At 43.6% G+C, this 19,895-nt stretch overlaps 1 protein-coding gene across 1 annotated transcript in view; it reads left to right on the forward strand.

Annotated features, from left to right (window-relative positions):
- The window catches only part of cacna2d1a (calcium channel, voltage-dependent, alpha 2/delta subunit 1a), a 98,486-nt gene that overhangs the window by 50,705 nt on the left and 27,886 nt on the right, over positions 1-19,895 (forward strand). The window contains exons 4-12 of the mRNA XM_079403456.1: positions 1,125-1,184; positions 4,109-4,144; positions 4,255-4,384; positions 10,700-10,831; positions 11,820-11,889; positions 12,015-12,065; positions 13,436-13,535; positions 14,175-14,333; positions 14,689-14,793. Coding sequence (XP_079259582.1) covers positions 1,125-1,184; positions 4,109-4,144; positions 4,255-4,384; positions 10,700-10,831; positions 11,820-11,889; positions 12,015-12,065; positions 13,436-13,535; positions 14,175-14,333; positions 14,689-14,793 — 843 coding nt within the window. The remainder of the gene's footprint in view (positions 1-1,124; positions 1,185-4,108; positions 4,145-4,254; positions 4,385-10,699; positions 10,832-11,819; positions 11,890-12,014; positions 12,066-13,435; positions 13,536-14,174; positions 14,334-14,688; positions 14,794-19,895) is intronic.

Genomic DNA, 19,895 nt, shown 5'->3' on the forward strand with positions numbered 1-19,895 from the left:
AAAACTAAAATAAAATAAAGATACATAAAGAAAAATGCTCCGGGACAAGTTACAGTAATGGGATGTGAAAGTTCCCAAGGGAAATTAGGCGTACAGTGGATTTCTTGTACAGACCAGATTAAAAAATGATGCCATTATACTGTTATTAACCTAATCAGTTGAGGAGACCTGGACCGGACCTGAGCTGCTGTCTAAATTTAGTTTGCCGTCACTGAGGGTTTTTCTCATAGGCAGAGAATCTGGAGTACAGGCTGAATGCAGGTCATTCTGAAAAAATATGAGGTTTAAGCTGAGCTTCATTTTCCTTCATAAAAGCCAACTGTTGACTGAATGATAAATAAATTAGCCAATCATATTGGAACTCTGTCGTGTTAATGCATTTATTTGGTGTTATTAAGTGTCTGGATGTTAACGTTTGGTTCTGAGGCTCTTTTATTAAATTTGAGAAAATCAATGAAGCTCAACTGTGTCTTACCTAGATGATCACATATTGTTAGAACTAATGTTTTTGTGCTCTTTTCTGGTTTAAGATGGTGATTTATATACATTACAGTATACTCTATCAAAATTTGGGGTCAGCAAGATTGTTCATTGTTTTTATATGCCCAATAAGGCATATAAAGACGGTACAGTAAAGACATTAATATTGTGGAATATTTTTTACAATTTTACATTTTTTCTATTTGAATATATTATAAAATGTAATTCATTTCTGTGGTGCAAAGATGAATTTTCAGCATCATTACTCCAGTCTTCATTATCACATGATCCTTCAGAAATCGTTCTAATATGCTGATTTGCTGCTGAGAAAGCTTTTTTTTCAGTGTTGAAAACAGTTGTGGTTCTTAATATTTTTTTGTATAAACCATAATACTTTTTCCCCCAGGATTTTATGATGAATAGAAAGCTAAAAAAACCACCATTTATTTCAAATAGTTTTTTTAAATAATATTAAAAATTCCTTTACTGTCACTTTTGATCATTTTAATGCATCCTAATTTCTAAATTCTAAATTTATCAAATTATTTTCTAAAAAATAAGTCCAAACGTTTGGACGGTAGTATATGTTTGGGAATATATTTATGTATTCTTTAACACTTTCGTCTCGTTCCTTGTGTTTGTAGGCACTGGCGGTTGCTGCGGAGGACCTGCAGAAGGATCACCAGTGGAAGGATGATCTTGACGTAATGCTTCACACATTCACATTTTGTAAACCCTCTGAAACACACACATACACACACACACACAGGTGGAAGAAACAAGGCTGTGAAACTTTTGCCAGGGTATGTATTCAATCAGCCCTTTATTGGATAAGAACAGATACTGGATCCTTATTTAGATTTTTAGAAAATGTTGGCATCCTGGTCTCAGACCTTGCGTCTGTGGTATTGATTCAGTTCAGCTTCCCACGGACTGAAATATCAATTCTAATTTGCAGAGAAATGGATGTGAAGTCTGATTGTCTGGTTATAGATTTGTCAGTCAAGTATTGTCTGAATGAGTCATCAAAATTTGTAGCGCAGCAATATTTCATTTCTGAATCAGACTATAGGGGTGAGATTCGCTATTTAAAATGCTTTTAAAAAACTTTAACTCAAAATGTTTCAAAACATGTTTGTAATCTGAATATTAGAGAGATATTGAGAGATTCAGATTATCACAACCAGTGGTGATTTGCCACAGTAATATATGTGATAGTGAGCATATATACAGCATATACAGTGCCCTCCAAAAGTATTGGAACAGTAAGGCCAATTCCTTTATTTTTGCTGTGGACTGTAAACATTTGGGTTTGACATCAAAAGATGAATATGAGATGAGAGATTAACATTTCAGCTTTTATTTGACAAATGATAAAAGTACATACGATTGCTAAATCAAAATAAATCTGAAATTAAACCTGAAAATATAAAAAGCTAATCTGAAATATTTATAAATACTCTAATAGTATATAGATAATACTCCGTAGCATTTAAAACAAATTATGTTGTAATATTTATTTATTTACACAAAATAGCATTGAATATTTATATTGGCCATAATATGAAAATCGTTGTTGGATAGTTCTAAGTTACATGGTACTTCCGTGATTCATGTAAAAAAAAAAAAAAAAAGCATTAAAATGGTTTTATTTTTCATAGTTAAGATGTTACACTCATAGTGTGTACTGTAAATCAAACAAATGTGTGGGCGCCTTTTGTGCTCAAAAGTCTGTCCTGCCTGGAGCTGTCACAGTAGGTGCTTCTCTTCAAGCCTTTCTTATGGACACAATTGTTGTGACAGACAGAGAGGTTTTCTTTTTAGTTAATGATGGGATGCAGGTAGATTCATGTTAAAGACACAATCTGCAAGGTCAAGAGTTTGATCCCATGCAGGGCTGATCTATATGTGCTTGTCTCAGCGATTAGTGGTCTAACCTAAAAAGAGTGTCTGCCACATGATTAGCAAGCAAGTAGGACAGGTGGCGGCAGCCGGTGATGATCCACTCCTATGTCTCCAAGGCAACTGTATGTCAGATAGTGAGCTTGCTTGTTAACGCCCCACTAATGCTTGTCCTGACAGTGCCCTCACACTGTGAGGAGAACAACCCTGGGAGAAGACACACACACACACCTAAAACAACATGCATCACTTGTGGTAAAGAGAGAGTACAAAAATTGAACCTTTTGTAAATGCACATAAAGCGTGACCATTTTTCCTGTTTTATATTTGTTAGTTGCACCACAACGTCTGCACTAAACCCTAAAACACCATTAAGCTTCAGCTTTTATTATAAAGTTCCACAAAATGAGAAACACACACACGCACACACACCTAAAGCAACATGCACCACTTCTGGGAAGGAGAGAGTACAAAAATTGAACAACTTCCTTTTGTAATGCACAAAGATTAGGTACAAACCACACATAGGCCTGGTTTCACAGACAGGGTTTAGGTTAAACCAGGATTAGGCAATAGTTCAATTAGGACATTTAATTACTTTTTATAAACAAGCCTTTGCAAAAAACAATACTGATTTGTATATTGAGACAAAACAAAGGAAATTACATATTTTAAGACCAGTTAGTGCAAGTTTCTTTAAGTTGAAACAGCTCAGATTTACATAGTAGTCTGGGATTAGGCCTAAACCTTGTTTGTGAAACCTAGGGAATAGAGGGCTAAATAAAAACACTTGGAAATACACAGTCACATTCAGATTAAAAATACTGTTAGAGATGGACACTTCTTTATTCTATCAATCATCAGTTTATTGCAAAAAAAATGCAATAAACTGATGATTGATAAAATAGAAGATGGAACGATATTTTAATTCAAGTAAAGTCTCAAATACCTTCTTTTAAATAAGCATGATTTAATGAATTTCTTAAATACTACTACTACTACTACTAATAATAATAATATCTAAATATAACGTAAAACCAACTTGCTGAAAACTATTACCTCAGAAAATCACAAATTAATATAAAAACACTTAAAGTCATTTGTGGGGGAAGTCGTGGCCTAATGGTTAGAGAGTCGTACTCGTAATCCAAAGGTTGTGGGTTCGAGTCTCGGGCCGGCAGGAATTGTAGGTGGATGGAGTGAATGTCCAGCGCTCTCTCCACCCTCAATACCACGACTGAGGTGCCCTTGAGCAAGGCACCGAACCCACAACTGCTCCCCGGGCACCGCAGCATAAATGGCTGCCCACTGCTCCGGGTGTGTGTTCACGGTGTGTGTGTGTATGGGTCACCATACTTGGCTGTATGTCACTTTCACTTCACTTCACTTAAAACTATATGCAAATGACTATATTTCTGCAACATTATGGGAATGTTAATTTGTGATCATGAAATATAAATCAATATTGTGACAAAAACCTAAGAAGAACATTTCACAGATGAAACCTAAGAAGAACATTCTAGATTGCTAGAAATTGGTGATTATGAAACATAAACATATTCCTTTCTGGAATGTTTATGATTATTTTAAAAAAAAGATAGCATTAATGGACTGCCCATCTAAACAATTAAATAAATAAAAAGCATATTGAAACCAAACTATCCTAATGAATGTTTAAACCTTTGATATTAAAACACTAAAGTCTTGTTCACTCTTTGTCAAACAGGTGAATGATACCATCTACTACAATGCCAAGGACAAGGTAAGGTTTCTTTTTAAAAATGCATGTTTGGATGTAAATAAAACAGAAATGAAAATTAAAAGGTGTTTTTTTGTTGTTTGAGAGGTTTATGCTTATTTTTATGTTCCTAGTTTGACATCAATGACACTGAAACACGCCAGAACCGTGTCAAGCTAGATTTCAAAGTGGATCCTGCTTTCAAACGCCCTGTTTCACTGAGCACAACAGCAGTGCACATTCCCACTGATATCTACGAGGGCTGTGAGTACACACACACACACACATCTTCGCATGTGTTCTTTTTTTACTACTTTGCATGGTAGCTAAAATACCAGTTTATAAAATCAATCTTTCAGTGACAGCTCAGCTTTATTGCAGTAGATGGGTGCCGTCAGAATGAGAGTCCAAAAGCTATTAAAATCATCATAATAATCCACATCCAGTCGATTAATTGACATCTTGTGAAATTAAAAGCTGCGTGTTGGTAAGAGGAAAATCTAACAAGACTAAATCATGGCTTCTGGTCAAAATATCCATAATCCATAATAAGGCTCCCTCCAGTGAAAAAGTCCATTCCCTGTTGTCTTGTCACATCAAAATCCACCAACATATTTGTTTTGGACTGTTTTTGCTTGTAAACAATGCTTGATCTGTTCATATTTCTCTCCTGATTCAGTCGAGATTACTTTTTCACTGGAGAAAGCATTATTATGATTAGAGGACTCTAATCAAAAATGTCGTAATGGTTGATAATTTTTTTTTTATTATTACAAACAACTTTTTGCTTCACAAAACATTTAGTGTGTATTATTGTGATGTTTTTATCAACTGTTTGGACTCTCATTCTGACGGCACCCATTCACTGCAGAGGCTCCACTAGTGAGCAAGTGCTGCAATGCTTAATTTATCATCTATATCTTGTATGGCCAAAGAGTGAGTAATTGTTATTTTTTTTTTTTGCAAATTTTCTTTTAAGGGATACGTTTTGCTCAGTACTCCCGCCGTTCAAAATTTCATTGGTCCCTCATAGCTGTATATTAAACATCACATGCATATGTTGGCTGTGATTTAATAATAAGTTGGTCAAATCGGCTAGCACTTTCTTAAGACACGGTGCATCATATTCTCTTGTGTTGGCAAAAATCTGATCTCCTCAATGATAGGTTCACTGTGGCCTTGCGTTTGTGTGAGTGTTTCACAGGCAAATGAGTCTGATGTGATATTTGTGTTCTAGATGAGGAATGAAGCAGCCACATTCATCATATGACTCATCTCTCTCTCTGTCCCGCTGTCGCTCTCTATCTACTTTTACTCACTTAAAATTACTCTTAGTACCTTTTGCTTTCCGCCTGATTTTCTTGGTCCCCGCAGCATTGCTTACTTAACAACAGCCATTGGGTGAAGCTTTCGAGCAATATTCTGTTTTCCATTCAAACTGTGTTTTTAACTCTCTATATTTAATTATAGTTTATTATGTAATAATGTGGCTGATTATTCAAGGGTTTGTATATTCATATGTGTGTGTGTGTGTGTTATTGGGGGCTCTAGGCTGTCAGTATGTTTGTGTCTTATTAAGATATGAATCTGTGCGTTTTGCCTCAACGCAGTGTGTCATCTGTCATGACAATCTCAAGATGGACACAAGACATGCTCAGAGAGTGTGTGCGAGCTCGATGACTTGTCTGTCACATGGATCCCTCTGGCTGTGCTCGTAGTGCTCAGATTGGTTTTACTGTTGACTGTTTGCCCTGATTCATTTAAACCAGTGAAAGTTTTTTCGTTTTTACCACACATTTGGTACTTGACGAGTGTTCATTTTAGACCCTAAGTGCCATTGTACAGTCATACACTTCCAGTTTATATTTTGTAATTGGACTTTGATCTTGTTATTTGTGCTGATTTTCCATACAGAAGCAAATAGAGATACGGCCAACAGAGAGAGAGAGAGATGGTTGTATGGGTGTTATCTAATAAGGATGTGTGTGGACTGACAGCCTGATGGATGAACAACAGGAAGGGGTGTGAAACCACATCTAATCTGACCGAAAACACACACACACACACATACACACATACACACTGTGGCGGGAGGAGCCAACGACAGACACAGTGGGCGTGGCGTCAAGCCTCGGAGAGGTTTTTATTAACCAATATATCAAAATAAAGTGTCCAAAGGGGAAAAAGTGTCCAAAATAAACAGGGATCTGGTGTCCTCGTCGTGCTGCGGGGCTGTGTAGGAGGGCAGTGTTCAGGAGGGAAGGGTCCAGGGAAGGGGCGGAGTCCGGTGGCCGCACGCGCTCCCCTCTCGGGGCCGGGAGCGAGTGGCGGCGGCGTCTCTTGCGCGGCTTCGTCCATCTCTTCGGTTCCCGGCGCTTCTGGGGGATTCGACGGCCCGGCATCCTGGCCCGTCAGCCGTCTCACGGGTGCGGCAGTCCTGCTCGACGCTCCCTTCCTGGACCCACGAGGACACCAGCGTGCATGCACGGGGGAGAGACCGGTCTCCCGAGGAGAGGCGCGTTCGGCATTTAACGGCGGCGGTGATGAGGCTCTATTCACGTCAGGTGCGCCTCATCACACGCCGCCAGCCCTGGCTGTTTCAGCGCCCCTCCTCTCTCACACACCCACTCCTGTCGGGAGCCTGGTGAAGGGCGGCGAATATGGGACGGGGTGGTGATGACGGACAGGGGGGAGGCAGCCGACTCGTCACAACACATACACACATACACACATACAGTAGATGATTGTAAACAGCTATATACTCTCATTCACTAATGCACTTCCTTTAGGATCAGTAAATTATGCCTTCATGGACTAGCCTTATAAAGATATATGTGACAGCCTTTATTTGCAGTATTGACTTTTGACCTATGGAGTCTGTATGTACAGTATGTAAAGAGATGACGTGTATAGTAAGTATGTATGTGTGCGTGTGTGTGGGTGGGTGGGTACGTGCAGAAGGGATATCCTCTCAATGTGTCAGGGAACTGTCGTGTGTGTGTCATGTGTTCCTGCCTCTTGTGCCCATATTTGGTTTGTTTCCTGTCCTTGTTAAACGTAATCATTAGTTAATTCTTGTCTAGCCGTGTTCGTCTCGTTATCTATGATTTACCTGTGTATATTAGTCCTGTCTGTTCCGTTAAACTTTGTCTGGTCTACTCGTTACTCCCCGGTGTTCCTGTCTGTGTTTTGGTCCTGCCTTGTCTTGCCCTGCCTTGATGTTCTTCAGTAAAGTATGTTATTTGAGTTTGTATCCTCGTCTGCGTGTTCCTGGTTCCTCCCTCGTGTGTGCACCGTGACAGAAGACCAGACCAAAACAGTAAGCGGCGCCCCTTCACCTCGTTTTGTTTTCAGTTTTTCAAAAGTCTTGTTTTGTTCCTGTTTGTCTGTCCCTCGCGGCATGGAAGTCGCCACTCGTCATCCTGCCTTAGCCCGCGTCAAGTGGTCGTGGGAGTTTGGTGGGATCACCGCGAGTGCCGCGAGTCCGCTGGCCGCGAGCCCTCAAGTCAAGCCCGCCGATCGCGGGAGATATCCGCCGCTGCCCGCGGCTATCCCAAGCCTGCCGCTCACCCAAGTCCGCCGTCCGTGGGGAAAGCCAACCCACCGTCGGCGGCTTCCCCAAGTCACGCCGCCGTTCGCGGCTCACCGAGCCCGCCGTTCGCGGGAGATCACGCCGCTTTCCGCGGCTCACCGACCCCGCCGTTCGCGGGAGATCCCGTCGCCGTCCGTGGGGAAAGCCCACCCACCGTCGGCGGCTCCCTTGTTCACGCCGCCGTCCGCGGCTCCCCTGTGCACGCCGCCGGTCCGCCTCTGACTCAATGCCCGCCGGATTGCCGCTGACTCAAGCCCACCGGATTGCCGCTGACTCAAGCCCACCGGATTGCCGCTGACTCAAGCCTGCCGGCCGCCGCCTCTGACCCTTTCTCCGTGGATCAGGTCCACACGTCACGGCCAGGAGAGCCGTGTTTGTTTGTTGTGCCCACAGGAACATTTTAAAAAAACCCTTGTCTTGTCCATGGAGACTCGTCTGGGGCAGGCGGCTCCTTGAGTTGTGGCCATGGAGGCCAGTCGCAGCCGCTTGCCCCCCCTGTCGCAGAAGTGGAGGAGGTCGCTGAGGGACCCTGTGAGGGCCCCTGACTCCTCGTCACGCCCAGAGGAAGACTCAGCTTCCTAGCCAGCCCAGGAGGGCTTCTGGTTCCTGTGGGATGTCCTGTTTGTCTGACCCTGGAGGGTTTCTGTCTTGTCGTGTTTTGTCTGTCTAGCCCCGGAGGGCTCCTGATACCCCCTGGATTCCCCATGGAAATTTTGGGGGGGGGTAGTAGAGCTCTGGGTGGAGTGGGCGGGCCGTAGGAGGCCACGGCCACGAAGACCACCCGCCATGGCTTTCTGAGCTCCCAGCTCCGCCGGGGCCTCCGTCTGTTCTGCTCTGGAGGTCCCCGTCCTGTGTTTCTGTGGATGTCTGTCCTGAGGGGCCTCCAGAGCGCCCACCCCCCCTCCCTGATGGAACTGTTAAGGCTCGGGACGAGCCTTTCGGGAGGGGGGAGTTATGTCAGGGAACTGTCGTGTGTGTGTCATGTGTTCCTGCCTCTTGTGCCCATATTTGGTTTGTTTCCTGTCCTTGTTAAACGTAATCATTAGTTAATTCTTGTCTAGCCGTGTTCGTCTCGTTATCTATGATTTACCTGTGTATATTAGTCCTGTCTGTTCCGTTAAACTTTGTCTGGTCTACTCGTTACTCCCCGGTGTTCCTGTCTGTGTTTTGGTCCTGCCTTGTCTTGCCCTGCCTTGATGTTCTTCAGTAAAGTATGTTATTTGAGTTTGTATCCTCGTCTGCGTGTTCCTGGTTCCTCCCTCGTGTGTGCACCGTGACACAATGATTACAAGCTTTCATGACTCTGCATTGATCCTGCAAATTAGCACTCACTCCGCCACTTGATGGCTTGATTTATTATTTATTTATTTATTTTACGTAAATTCCAGTCAAGTAAGTGCAATTATTGTGTAACAGGTATTGTCTCTGTATTTTATTTGTTGTTCATGTGATCATGTACATGCAAATTTATTTATTTATTGTGATTTTTGTTTTCATTCTTCTAGTTAACTAGGCAAAATTATTGTTACAGGTTTTGTCACTGTATTTTATTTAATTGATTATTTATTATTAATTAATTATTAATTATTTTAATTTATTAACAGAGACTGTGTCGCAAAAATAACAAGTTAATTCCAGCAATTTCCAACAAAAATCTTTATGAATTTATGACTAGTTGTCTGTATAATTATAATACATGTCATTTCTTGGTATCATTGCTTTTTTTCTATATAAACGAAAACTTGTAAATTGTGCAATGTTTAAAACATGTAATTAAAAAATGATATTTAAATAATAATAATGCTTGGAAAACAATTAATAATATGAAATAATAATGCATGTAGAGTAAAATTAAAATTAGAAAAGTAAAATTCTAAATGTAAGTAATTATAACATGTAAATAATTCAATGTATATAAATCAATTTAAATTAATTTAAAAAAAGAAATGGGTCACTGATAGTATTGGCGGGGCAACTAGAAATCTGGGTCAGTTAAAAAAAAGGCTTGCTGTTGAGCCCCTGTGTGTGAGCAAAAAGTGCTGTTCCTCTACTGACTGTAAGTGACATGGCAATTTCTAGCAATTTCTTTAATTTGTTGAATTAAGATGTTGAATTTATGTGCAATTTTGAGGGACAGGATTTTGGACCAATGAGATTTCACTATGGGCAGGACTTTCTAAAATGACTGGTTAGGACAAAATCTCGGATTTAATTGGCCAATAGGTTGTGTATAGTTTTAACATGCTGGCTGTTAGGCTACAAACTGCTTATGATTAACTCACTTGCGCATATTTTTTTACCAATAACTTTTTTTAATCCTTTTTCCATATTCATTTCATTGCCTATAGTAAACAATATATGAGTATATCAGGAAGGACTGGTAGGAAGTTGTAGAAATAGAGGAAGATGAGATGTAGCTTTGGGCTGCTGATGGACCCTCTTAAAGATGATTGATAGGGTCTGGTCTGCTTTTGAGTGATGGAGAAGGCCTGTATTGATTACACACCTCGAGTGGGAGGAGTCTTGATAGAAAGAGGAAGTGGGTGGCATTGGAGGGGTATTAAAAGACATCAAACAGAGGCTGTCAAGGCGGTAATGATTCTAATAATAATTCAGTATCATAATACTTTAATATAATATCTTTGCCAGGGCTCTTTTAAAATGTTAGCATCACTCTCACTTAAAGCAGGCATTGTGTCCATTTATGACATTCTCTGGAAAAAAGGGCCCGATTTCCCTATAATTCCATTAGAACTGCATTAGCTAATAGTTCACTTTGTTGTTTCCTCTACCGCAGTGGTTTATCACTTAGCATAACATGATGGGATCTGAAGTTTTGAGAGCCAGTTTATTGATTTATCCCTGATACCCCTGATTTGGGGTTCATTTGAGTGAGAGCTCTCAGAAAACATGTCAGCTTGAGTTAAATCCCATAAGACCTGTGGGGATGCTGGGATTTATCCTGTATATTTATGTGTTTGTAACAGCCACTATAATCCTGAATGAGCTAAACTGGACTGCGGCTCTGGATGACGTCTTTAAGAAGAACAAGAGAAATGACCCGTCTCTCCTCTGGCAGGTGTTTGGCAGTGCAACTGGCCTGGCTCGATACTTCCCAGGTAAAGCACTGGAATGAATAGGAACTCTATGTTATCAAGCAGTTTCAATATTTACAGACATTCATAATAACACAGAGACTACAGAAAGCCATTGCAGAACATAGTTCCTGTCCCAAATGCATTACATAGCTGATGGTGGTATGTGAGGGTGGCATTTGGAGCAAGGACTGTAGACTATGGTGAACACAAAAAACGTGGCAGGAAATAAAAGTGAAAAGCAAAACCTAGAGCACAGAACAGACAACACAGAGTGAAAGGGAATTCATGAGTGCTATATGACTATTAAATGACATCAGATTTCAGTCTTGAATAGTATAATTAATTGAAATTATAAATGTAATGCAAATCATGATATTTTTCACCTCTTAGCTGTTGTTTCATTGTTTTAGCATCAAAATAATATTAAATTGTTTTGAATTACATTGTATTAAATTTATATTAAATATCAAACCTACATTTCTAACTAAATATTAAGTAAAATGTAATATTTTGTATTAAATAGTGATATTAAATACCAAACGTAAATGTTAAAGTAAAATTAAATTAATATTAAGTAAACATAAACTAAATGAAACATTTAGTATTAAATAATGAGAATTGATTTGTTTGTTGTTTCTTAAGAGCCAATATTTTTTAACAAATGTTTTATTTTATTGCTGTGGTTTCATTTTTTATATAGTATCAAAATAATATTAAGTTTATTTAATATATATATATATATTATTAATTAATATGAAATACTAAACCTAAATTTTAAATTAAATGTTAAATAAAATGTCATATTTATTGTTATATTTTTTCTTTATTATTTATTCATTCATTTATTCATTCTTATTTTGTTCACACATCATAGGCCCACAGCACTTATTTCTACTTACACTGACTGTTAGTTAAAAATGTTTTATCTCTTTCATTAGAAGTGATTGTAGAAGGTTGGGAAGATAATAATCGTAATAAACCCATTATCCCACTCACCCATCTGCTCTAGCTTCCCCTTGGGTTGACACAAGGAGCACACCAAACAAGATTGACCTGTATGATGTACGCCGAAGGCCCTGGTGAGCAGAACTGTGCTGCTTTAATTTACATGTGTCTGCTTATGAGAGAGATAGCAAGTGTTGTTTTTCTTCTATTTCTTTCTCAGTTGTTATGCCTGATGTTTTTTTCTTGTGTGTGTTTGAAGGTATATTCAAGGTGCAGCTTCACCTAAAGACATGTTGATCCTGGTGGACGCGTGAGTGAAGTCTCTATGTTTTACTGTTACAGTTAATACACTGTACTCTCACTGACACAAACCCAGCAAGCTGCTTAAGCAGTCTTTCTCACAACTGATCCTGTTTCAATTTTACACTTTGAGCAACTGGTTGATCAGCAAAATGTAATTTTTCATTGCGTGTGACACATCCCACACTCTCTACTTAAAGAGCTCATGTTAGTTCTGCATTAGAGTCATTTATCACCGTTAGAGAGAGAGAGATGCTGACTAAAGACTGACACAGCGTGGCAATGCGCCAATGACAGGTGAGAGTAATAAACATGAAAAATCGATTTTTGCTTTTTTGGAAATCTTTTTAAATAACGGAGTTATGTTAAATGAAGCAGTTTATTAATATAAAACTGTAAGCAAAAAAAAGCATCTTTTTGTTCCCATAATGTGCCTTAAACTGTTATTCCACACTTATTCATCATTAAATATTTGCATTCAAAGTGAAGAAGCACATTACAGTCATGCTTGGCATGTGAAAACATTTATAATGTAGATGTAGCTGAAAAGTCAGTTACAGATATGACCCAGAAATATAAAACATCCATCAAAAACCACATTAATGTGTCATTATATTTGATCATGCTTAAGGGGCGTCTTTTGGTTACAAGTGAAATTAGCCTTGTGTTAGAAAATATGACCTTGAAGAGTTGATTCTGTTATTTCTCAGCCGTAATGATGATGGTGTTTTGCTGTCTGGGCGTTGAGCCCATTAGTGTAGATCAGCTTTAGCCAATCAATGTAGTTTAGCTTTATGACTAAACACTAAAGCCCACACACCTCCCATTGGAATCACAGATTGATTATTAACCCGTAAAAACTTGATGCAGCATGTCAGTTCTGGAGACATGCTGCATATTATATTATTTTTATTTCCTTTTTTTTTAAATATCTATTTTATTTTAAATTAGTAAGTTGTTTTCAGAGTGAATGAATCAATCAATCAATCAATCAATGAATCAATCCAAAAGAGCAACATTGACAATGACTTATAAATCAATGAGAGACATAGTCATTTCGTATAATTTTTTCCAGATTATTTTTCCATTCTCCTCTTTACCTCTTCACCTCTGTCCATAATATAATAAATGCCTATTATTAAGTTATTTTCAGTTAGATGTCTATCTTTTTAATTTTTTATATATTTTTTTTGCCCATAACTATAAGTTGTCTCTCTCTATATTTTATTGTTTTGTTTTAGTTGTTTTCAGTTGGATTTTTTTTTCTTTTGTATTAAGATTTTTATCTGCCAAAGTAAATAAATAAACCTAATCTTTTGTAGCAAACTGTAGTGATTATATAGAAAAAACCCGTTCAAACTGTGTTCTAATTCTCTGTAGGAGTGGAAGTGTGTCGGGTCTGACACTGAAGCTCATTCGCACTTCCGTCAGCGAGATGCTGGAGACTCTCTCCGATGATGATTACGTCAACATCGTCTCTGTGAGTCTACAGGAGATATGTGTGTTGCTGAGAGTGTTTAAATGATGAACTCCTCCGACGCTCCTCAAAAATCTGGATTCCTGCTGAGTAGGAATAGAAAATTGGAGGGAAACAGAGGCATGGAGCCTCCAAGCATCCATAACGTCATAGTTAATTTTTTTTTTTGCAGTTTCAGTTAGGCACCGCTGAGGCGGCAGGCCATAGACTTATTGATGTTTCCCATCATCCTCTGCTCTAGACGCTGTACAATTCATTTATGAAATGCATCGTTTATTTCATTTTCTTCGTGAGACTACTGACAGGGATAAAAATCACAAACTCTGTATTCTGCTTTTAAGTGAGTGAGTTGTTTTGTATATTTTCAATTAACTTTCTTCCTCCATTTCTTTAATAGCTTCACGCTTGTACTTTATGGCCTGACTCCAGCTGTGTGACGTTAGCTTGGCGTTAATGAAATTAGCCAGCAGTGCTCTAAGTGTATTGCTGGCACTGAGCCATGGGACTTATATAGAGACCCCGAACAAAGCCTTGAATCTAAAGGATTTCATAACAATCTTTGCATGTATGCGAGCTGCACCTCACAGTCTTAAAACAGATTTTTACGGATAACTTAACTACGATGCTTTTATATGGTTTCAGTTCAACAATTCGGCCAAGTCAGTCGCCTGCTTCGAAAACCTGGTCCAAGCAAATGTCCGTAACAAGAAGATTCTGAAGGAGGCAGTCCAGAAGATCACAGCAAACGGCACCACTGACTATAAAATCGGCTTCAAGGAGGCTTTTGACCAGCTCTCCTCAGTAAGAATATGTAATGTAGCTGACCCAAAAACATTATGAAACCATACTATCTCTCTCTTTACCCCTCAAAATATTTACCTACGCAACAACTTTTTTTGTCACAAAAATCTTCTTTTGTGATGGACTTTTAAAAAAAAGTTATATAATGTGTAGCCTATTCATTGGATATATTGAGATCTAATCTGTGTAAAGGTAACTTTTTTTTTAGTTTTCTGCGCCATCTTGTGGCCTCCGCTAGTTATAGGCTACTCAACAAAACTAGCAGCAGTGAATAATAAAGCTATGGCATCACAGTGCATCTTCAAGATATATATATGTATCTTTACACTTTTAAAATGATTTGTTCATTTTGTAGATTAATATTTCAAGAGCAAACTGTAACAAGATCATCATGCTATTCACTGACGGAGGGGAGGACAGAGCTTCAGAGATCTTTGATGAGTACAACAGTGACAAGAAGGTGAGGAACCGTCTTAGGTTACTTGTGTAACCCTAGTTCCTCGAGGGAACGAGACGCTGCGTCAACGACGCTTTGGGGGACGCCAATAGCGTAACCGGCTCTGAATACCAATCAAATCTGTCCAGAAATGGGAAGGGATGTCACGGGCGAGGTGACGTAATGACCAGCTGGTACAAAAGCACGTGCGGTGAAACCGGCATCAGCTTATAGAATGAAGCAAGCGCTGGCAGGGATGCCGGAAGTGTGGCTCCGTGACGCAGCGTCTCGTTCCCTCGAGGAACTAGGGTTACACAAGTAACCTAAGACGTTCCTCTTCAGGAACTCGAGCTGCGTCAACGACGCTTTGGGGAACGAGATACCAACGGCTCCAGACTTCCGCACCCCTGCCCTGTGTGTCCAAAAGAGGCGCACAGCTAGGGCAAGAGAACGGAAGAGACTGGAGTGGCTCACATGTCCAGGCCAAGGATCTGACTAAGGTCAGAGGCGTGGACCAACCCGCAGCGTTGCAGATGTCCTGAATAGGAACAACTGCGAGAAAGGCCTTGGAGGCCGCCACACTCCTAGTGGAATGAGCCCTGACTCCCATCGGCGAGGGGAGGTCAGAAGACTCATAAGCCATGTGAATGGCATCCACAATCCACCGACTGAGGGTCTGCTTGGAAGCAGGCAGACCCCTCTTAGAAGGACCGTAGCACACTAGCAACTGGTCCGTCCTTCTCCACATGGCAGCTCTGTGGACGTGCTCGCACCTGGTCAGGCTCCCGAAAGGGAGGAGGACTAAGCCTCAGTGCACCACGGAGGAAACATGTAACTAGGGGTTGTGCGCCCACTGTCAATCCAGCAAGAGGGGTGTGGTAAGCAGAAATTGCCGCCACATAGACCTTCAAGGTGGAGTGGGCTAACCCTGCGGAGAGTCGAGCCTGCAGGAACTCCAGCACTGTACCTACTGGGCAGTTAACTGGGTCGAGCTGGCGATCTCCGCACCATGAAGTGAAGAGTCTCCACTTCAGGGCATACAGTTTCCTCGTAGAGGGAGCTCTGGATTGGAGAATGGTCTCAACAACCTCGGTTGAGAGACCAGAGGCTATCAGCTGTGCCCCCTCAGGGGCCACACCCACAGCTTCTATAACTCCAGGCAGGGGTGCACAAGGGTGCCTCCTGCCTGTGAGAGGAGATCCCTCCTGACTGGAATCTCCCAGGGAGAGCCGTCAAGGAGGAAAATCAGGTCCGAGAACCATACTCGGCCCGGCCAGAACGGGGCTACCAATAGCTGCCGGTGTCCGTCCCGGCGCACTCTCTCCAGAACTCCGGGGAGCAGAGCAATCGGGGGAAAGGCATAAAGACGAAGCCTCGGCCACGTCTGTACCACAGCATCCAGCCCCTCGGAGCTGGATGACGTAGAGAGTACCAGAGGGGACATTGCGCTGCCCGAGTAGCGAAGAGGTCCACCTGGGCCTGGCCAAACACTCTCTAGATCTGCTTCCCCACCTCGGTGTGAAGCATTCCCGGATAACAGCCCCTGCCTCGACAGGGTGTCGGCTCCCCATGAGGTACTAACTCAGATGCTCAGAAGGGAGCGGCATGCTCAAGGTGACCCTCTAAGTTGAGGGGAGCAATGCTAGCTCTACCAAGGCAGATCTCTGGAGAGCGGAGCACTTAACTCTCTGCATGAGAGGGAGCTCAAGACACTCAGAAGGGAGCGGCATGCTCAAAGGTGACCCTCAAAGTTGAGGGGAGCAATGCCAGCTCGACCAACCAGGAGAGCTAGGCCTCATAGCCCACACAAGGATCTGGTGTGCCAGCCTGTACAGGGGGCGCGAACCGCAGACCTCCTTGGTGGTTGCTATAAGAGACCACCGATGTGTTGTCGCTTGCGAACTAACACATGGCAACCTCTTAGGTCTAGGAGAAGTACTGAAATACGGCCAGCATCTCGAGCCTGTTGATGTGCCAGGCGAGATGATGACCCCTCCACCGACCGTGGGCAGGGTGGCCACTCATGACCGCTCCCCAACCGGTGAGGGATGCGTCCGTCGCTAGCATACGCGGCGACAAGGAGCTTCCAACACCAGGCCCTGGGACAAGAACCAAGGTTGTCTCCACATGTCCAAGGCACGTAGGCACCGCCGCGTGACCTTGATCATGCGAAGCGGGTTTCCCCTCGGGGAGAACCCCTTGGTCTTGAGTCACCACTGTAGGGGTCTCATGTACAGCAGGCCAAAAGGTATCCCGTTGGACGCAGCTGCCACCAGACCCAGCAGTATCTAAACCGCTTGACAGTGAGTGACTGGCCTTCTTTCACCCTCCTGACTTTCGTGAGGATTGACTCGATCCGAGCAGGAGACATACGTGCCTGCACCGTGGTCAAATCCCCACCACCCCCAGATAAGTGGTTCTCTGTAATGGAGAACGCACACTTTCCTTGGGGTTCAGTCTTAACCCCAACACTTTTAAGTGAGCGAGAACAACACCTCAATGTTGAGCCGCCCTCCGCTCTGATAGAGCAAGAATCAACCAAAGGCCGATGTAATTGAGTATGCGGGCGCCCCGTAGCTAACGTGGCGCCCACACACTCGTAAAAGTGTGGGGTGAGAGTGCTAGGCCGAAGGGAAGTACCCGATATTGGTAAGCTTTTGCCCCCAAAAGCAAACCTCAGGAACTTCCTGTGAGTGGGAAGGACGGAGACATGGAAGTATGCGTCTTTTAGATCTACGTGTCAAACCAGTCCTCGGACTTGATCTGAGATACTTACCTGCTATCAGACCAGTCCTCGGACTTGATCTGAGTACTTACCTGAGCATCTTGAACTTCAGTCTTGCAGACTGAGCGGTTCAATTGATGCAGATCTAAAAAAGGGACGCAAACCTCCATCCTCCTTGGAACTATGAAGTACCGGCTGTAGTACCCGGACTCTCTTCGGAAGGAAGACCCACCTCGATGGTATCTTTCCTTAAGAGAGTATCTACCTCTTGTTCCATTACCAGAGCCTGCTCGGGGCCCACAACGTGGAATTCACCCCATTGAATTGAGGCGGACGAGAATCAAACTGGATTCTGTAGCCTCTCTCTACAGTGCGCAGGACCCATCGAGACACATTTGGCAGTAGTATCCACGCTGCAAAATAGTCTACTAAGGGAACCAGTCTCTCGAGACTGGCCTCTGGTGTAACCCGGAGCGGCTAGTTCGGTGCCCTGAAGCGGAACCCCGGCAGGGAACGGCCGAACTAGCTGCTCCAGAGACCCCCGAAGGGGTGGCGAGCATCTCAGCTCCGCTACGATACCGGGCGGAAGAGACTGAGATATGCGCTCGCTGGAGACCGCTGCGCCCTGAAGCACCATAGGTGGCAGGGTTGGCAGAACGATCTCCTGAGGGCGCTGGGGGGAGTGACGATCGCCGTGCGATCGTCGCTCTACCGCAGCGGGGGCTACCCTCATAAGCCCTGATCCCACTCACATCAGGGCTTCTTGGCCGAAGACGTCTTCGCCTGCTTGGCTGGGAGGTCTTTGACCGCGCACCCTTCTTACCGCCCCAATCCGCTCCTGCGGGGGCACGCTTGCCTATACGAGGAGCCAGCACGCGGCAGGGGCTGCTCTCGCCCAGCAGCCCCATGAGCTAGAGAGCGGCGAGGGAGAAACCGCTGGAACTCCGCCACCTGCCTCCTGAACCGAAAAAGGCCAGGCGGCAAAGTGGGGCGTCCAGAAGGAAGGCCCTGTCACGATTGCTTACCATAAATCCGACAGGGTCCACCAAAGATGCCTCTCCGCCGCCACCAGGGCTGCCATAGATCGCCTTGACGGTCTCCCTGGCGGCGCGGAGAGACAAATCAACGGTTTTGCGGAGCACACAGATGTGCTCCGCATTAATCCCCCGCCCTCATCCAACTCCTTGAGCAGGTCAGCCTGGCATGCCACCATGATGTGCAAACATAAGCCAGACCGACCTGCTGACGCGTACCCTTTGCCTTCAGAGACGACGCAGCGTCAGGGGACAGATAGCTCGCAAGCGTCTGTTCCACCCGCGGCATCGCTCTGTAACCGCGCTCACTCGTCCCCATGACACTACCGAAATAACAGAATGAGGGGACGAAGAGGCGGGCCGAAATATTTTCCCTACAACCTCGACACCTCAGTGTGGAGGTCGGGGAAAAAAAGGGCAGGCTCAGATGTGGAGGTGAGTCTGAAACCGCAGAGAACGCAGTATAACCCTCTCTGCGGTTCGACAAAACACTCCACAGGCTCCTCATATGGGACGACAGAGTGGGTGCAACATGCTCGACGCCTCCCATGTCAACCTCCTCGGAGGAAGACGCGAGAAGCGCCGATGCTGCTGCCCGAGGGGAAGAAACCGCCACGCGTGCTTCCGGACTCGGGGAGCGGTCGCGGGATCCGGCAGGTGCGGATGGAGAAAGAGCTCGCTCGTCTCCGATCCCTCTGCCAGATCCCGTTGCGAACCCCACGAACGCCGTCTCCGCTCCGCCTTAGCGGAAGCGGGTCAGTGCCGCGGGGAACGCTAGTGAAAGAGCCCTCTCCGGAGAAAAGAGCCTTTCGGGAGCGAAGCACACGCAGAGGAAAACCCTCGCAGTGCGGACAATCAGCCCCCTCGAGGGCTGCCTCCGCATGCCTCGCTCCCAAGCAAAGCACACACAGACTGTGTGTATCCTCCGTACACAAACAGCGTTTTGCACGGAGGAACACACAGCCCGTATTGCGCCTCACTCCTCTCCCCACTTCGCTTTGACATGTTTTACAAACAGACAGACAACGGTAAATAGGACTCACCAGTCACAGAGCGCTTCGCTGAATGACAAAAAGCTGATGCCGGTTTCACCGCACGTGCTTTTGTACCAGCTGGTCATTACGTCACCTCGCCCGTGACATCCCTTCCCATTTCTGGACAGATTTGATTGGTATTCAGAGCCGGTTACGCTATTGGCGTCCCCCAAAGCGTCGTTGACGCAGCTCGAGTTCCTGAAGAGGAACACATGGACACACACACACACACACACATAAATCAGGACACACCACAGACTTCTACTGTTTTTTATGTACAGCTAATAATAAATACTACGCACTAACATTAACAGAAAACAATGTATCATGCTT

The sequence above is a fragment of the Barbus barbus genome, assembly GCF_936440315.1.
Source record: "Barbus barbus genome assembly, chromosome: 42".
NCBI classification, from domain to species: Eukaryota; Metazoa; Chordata; class Actinopteri; order Cypriniformes; family Cyprinidae; genus Barbus; species Barbus barbus.